This window comes from Apium graveolens, chromosome 4 (genome assembly GCF_009905375.1).
Source record: "Apium graveolens cultivar Ventura chromosome 4, ASM990537v1, whole genome shotgun sequence".
Taxonomy (NCBI): Eukaryota; Viridiplantae; Streptophyta; class Magnoliopsida; order Apiales; family Apiaceae; genus Apium; species Apium graveolens.
In genome coordinates, this window is record NC_133650.1 from 42,792,758 (window position 1) to 42,797,604 (window position 4,847).

General features: G+C 37.1%; 1 protein-coding gene across 1 annotated transcript; it reads right to left on the minus strand.

The window, feature by feature from the left end:
• Positions 1–2,166: 2,166 nt before the first annotated feature.
• LOC141718519 (uncharacterized) lies at positions 2,167–2,814 on the minus strand. Its single transcript, XM_074520900.1, has one exon. The coding sequence runs from the start codon at positions 2,812–2,814 to the stop codon at positions 2,167–2,169; it is 648 nt and encodes a 215-aa protein (XP_074377001.1).
• Positions 2,815–4,847: the final 2,033 nt, after the last annotated feature.

Below are 4,847 nucleotides of genomic sequence, written 5' to 3' on the forward strand. Positions count from 1 at the left end.
AAGACGTTGGATAAAGTGTGACATGGAATGGTATTGGATGTCTGGCTTCTAGCAATCGCAGGAGCAGCATATCAGTAAAGTGTTGAAAAGAAAGACGGTGATGCCTTGAGATGCCAGACTAAGATAATTGCGTTTCTACGAGTGTGACTAACTTCTAAAAACCCAATGGCAAGTATCCCTATCATCACTTATTGTTCAAGTGATATTTCTTTTGAATCCTATTATGCAAGTATTGGTTTCCCTAATCTCAGTTCAGAATAGATAAATGTTTTACATATCACTGAATTAAATGCTTATTATGCAAGTACTCTCTGTTATTCTATGTTCAGAATAGTTAAATGTTTTGACCTATCTAATTACTGGATTTATACAAATGTTTTGGGTTTTGAGAAAAATGATTTGGTTTTGAAAGTATTTCTGCCCAAGTAAATGGGGGAATAAAATTATTTTGGGTATCAATTATTATGACCCCTTCTTCAATAAATGGTTTTAAGATTGGATGGTTGCGTAAGAGGCCGTGGCGGCAGTCCAGCGTGAGCTATGTGTTATACGGGATATAACACCTTGATAGGCCAATATGCGCCTTGGGTACCCCTTTGTTTAGTTGGATGTGCTTCGGTATACCGGAGTTACTCCGCAGTTGATCACCGGCGGTAACACACCATCGTTCAAGTGTTTTGGTTTTGTATAAAAAGGTGAAATATGGTTTTGATTCAGTTTCCGATTTATGATGATACTTACATTGTTGTTAAATATCAAAGGTGGTATTAGTATAGATGATTGATGTTGACTTCGGTATGGGATGTTATGAGCATCAAAGTTCGTATTAATATCTAATTTTATATGACAATAAAATGAGTATTAATATTAAGAGTTCGGTTTTGAACAAAGTTTATGATTCAATCCATAATCATTATTTCATATTATTGTTGTTTACGATATTTCCGTAAACCATGTTTTGCGAGTTTTATTCTCGTCAAGATTTAAAGTATTGCTAAAGCAATTCATTCGAAAACATCGAAAGGATTTTAATACATTTAAGGAACCAATTATGGGATTCCTTAACTAAAATTTTCTATTTCAGCAATTATGATTTTAAAATGTTCTGCGCTATTGTAGATGTCAGTTTTATATCAAAATGACCATATATATATATATATATATATTACAATGATCTTGCTGAGCATTTCTTTCGCTCATACTTGCCTATTTTTAAATTTTACCTCCAGTAAAGATTAGCTTGCGCTATTTAGCCGCGTAATTCAAGGAAGCAATGAAGAAGCTTTTGGAAGGTAGTTGGTCCAGGGTTTGCGGGCTAGTGTAAGTTTTATTATGTAAAGTTGTTTATATTATATTATATTATATTATACTTGTGTTATTTTATAATATGGCCTAGTATACTTCTTTTCGAAGTTATACTAGCGGGTTATTATTGAATTGGAATTTGTTGAAAAGAGTTTAAAAGGAAGTGAAAATTATTTATGGAATTTGGAATTCTTGTTTCTAGAACTGTAACCTTAAAATATCTTGGATTAGTTTGGGGTCACAGATGCTATATTTTAACTGGTGGAATTTATTTATTGATTCAACAGGTTATTTTGGATTGAGGTTTCATAGTGACGACCTAATCCTCTGAACCCGGATTTGGGGGCATTAAAGAAGCCATCCATAAAGCTTAGCATCTCATGTCCAATAGAGGCATCGATCAGGGTATCAATCCTTGGTAGGGGGTAACAGTCCTTGGGACAAGCATCATTCAAGTCAGTGAAGTCAATGCATATCCTCCACATCCCATTGGCCTTTATTACCGTTACACGGTTCGCCAACCACTCAGGGAATTGTACTTCCTCAATAAAACCAGCTTCCAAAAGCTTCTCGACCTCCTGCTTAATGTCTTCCAGCCTATCAGAGGCATAAGTTCTTTTCTTCTGCTTCACAACCTTTCGGGTCGGGTCAACGTTCAACCCATGGGTTATAAGGTTTGGGTCAATCCCAGGCATATCAGCTGTTGTCCAAGCAAACACATCATTGTTCTCTTATAGAAAATATGTCATTTGGCCCTTCAAGGGTTTGTCCAAATATGCCCCAATATACGTGACCTTCTCCGAGTCTAAGGGGTCTAAGGGAATTGGGACCATGTCCTCAGTTGGCTTCCCTTGCAGTTCGTCATTCTCTCAGACATCCATATCTTCTATGGGGAGGACCTACCCCCGGTTCCATCGGCCTAAGTGCTGCAACATAGCAACTACGGGCCATCTTTTGATCTCCTTTCATTTCTCCAACACCATTCCTAGTTGGGAACTTCAGTACCATGTGGTAGGTTGAGGGCACAGCCTTAAAAGCATGGATCCCTGTTCTACCTATGATAGCATTGTAAGTAGAGGCTGCCTTGACAACCTGAAAGTTTAACATCTGCGTGGCCTCCCTGGGCTCTTCCCCGATAGTTACGAGAAGTTGTATTGCTCTTTCGACTTTGCATTCCACATGGTTAAACCCGTAGATGGGTGCGTTGGATGGAGTAGGTTGAGAATCATTGTAGCCCATCCTTATGAATATGTCATGGAACAGAATATCCACGGAAGCTCCATTGTCCACTAGGACCCTCATAACAAGACAATTTCCAATTATCGGGGTGATAACCAGAAGATCATCCTGAGGAAATTTCAAACCTTCAAGGTCTGGGTCACCAAATTCAAGCGTCATTTTCAACTTAAACCGCTTAGATGGCTCTCCAACTATGCTCATTACTTCTCTCGCATAAGCTTTTTGGGAGTTCCTTGTAGTACCAGCTGCTATAGGACCTTCTGAAACCATATTGATTGGCCCTCGGGGCTGTGGGTTGCGATCTCTGTTAAATCTTTGTGAAATCTGCAGTATCGGCTCTTGTCTCTTTTCTCAGGGTCTCCCCTTAGTGGCTTCAGCCATTTGAACTCTTTGTCCTTCTCAATTTCCAAAATAATTTGGCTCCTGGAGCGTTCAACCTCGCATATTTAGTGAACCTTGGTTGTTGATTCTTTTTAAAAGAGGAGGAGTCAGATTTTTTGCCAATTCGTGGATACTTGTCATTGGCATCGTACTCCTGACCCGTCTTTCGCTTCTTGTTTCCAGTAGTTCATTATTCACAGTCATCTTCTTCATACTCTCCTACACCTTGATATACTTTTCGGCTCTATCCTGGAGCTGCAGCATGCCTTCGAGAGGGCGCTTAGCCAGGGACATCTTAAAGAACTCGTTTCTAGTCCCTTGTTGTAGGGCTATCATAGTTGTCTTATCATCAAGATCAAGGACCCTCAGATTCTCCTTCGTAAATCAATTCAGATACTCTCTCAGGGACTCCTTTGCTTCTTGGATTATACCCATAAGAGAGGCTGAACTTTTCTCGTGTACTCTGCCACTTATGAACTGCTTGATAAAAGCTTGGCTCAAGTCCTTAAAGGATCCAATAGAGTTTAGGGGTAGACGGCTATACCATCTTTGATCCATACCCGATAGGGTTTGAGAGAAGGCCCGACACTTGATAGCGTCGTTCACGGGCTATAGCAACAGGGCATTAGAAAATGTCCTGACATGATTAGCAGGGTCACCAATACCATCGTATGCTTTGATGGTAGGCATATTGAACTTCCTTGAGATGTGAGCATTCATTATCTCGTCAGTGAATGGTGGGTTTGGATCATCATGATCTCCTAGGGGCATAAGATCACTTAGATCATCCCTTGGGGCAAAAACCCTTCTTGATAGTGGACCATCCAGGTCTATGATTGGTGAATGATCTCTCCGTCTTGGAGCTGTTAGTGTTTATGCCTTAGAGACAACACTATTATGTTTATATTATGAAATATTGGGATTATTAATTATGATTCTATAGATTATTCTTTAGTAATTTATTATATCTTTATTTTCTACGATAAAATGTTAGATTAATAAATGTCCTTGGAATATGATATGTAAATCTATATCTCTAAGTACGTGACTTAGAAATGAGATTATGAGAATAGTATTGATATTTCTAAAGGTCCCTAGTCAAGTATTATTGTTAAGGGACGATAATAAATACATTGAGACTAGTGTGTTTGTTGACAGATGATCACATCTCATTGATCATATGTATGGTGATACTAAAGTCAAAACACAGGCACATGTATTAAATACATGGTGCTGGATTGACCCGTTGTGAGATACCACATGTTTAAAGTGTCATAAGTTAATCTCACAGTGATAATGATGTATTGGTCCTTTGACCTGAAATCATTATAATTATATACGAGAATTAATATATTTTGATACTATTGAAAGTTATCCTTGACCGGTTAATAATAAAAGTAGACATTGGATACATTATGAATTGTATAAGAAATATGAATGATCTTGATAGGATTTAGCCCTCCTTTATTAAAGGAGTGATATTATTGGCCTCTTGATTGAGTAAGACTATAAAATGCATGGTCGTGCTCAAATACTGATTTGTTTAATAGTTTACTCATTGATCAAGAAAAGAAGGATTAAACGTTAACAGAGGATGACACAATGCATGCCTCGAGTTTGATCTATAATATAAGGCTAAAGGGGTTATATTAAATTATACATTATTCACAAAAGTTTTAATCGATCACCTATTAAATTATTATTACTTGGGTAGCAATGATGTATTACTAGATGCCACTAATTGTTTATAATTTAAATATGAGATATTTAAATTATTTCCAATATAATAATAACCTATAGGGTCGCACAAATTCGGATTTGAATTAAAAACAAGGAAATTTGAATTATTTATTATTAATTAAGTTGGGACTTAATTAATGGGATAAATGAATTTCGAATTTGTATATTATTAAATCTGAAAT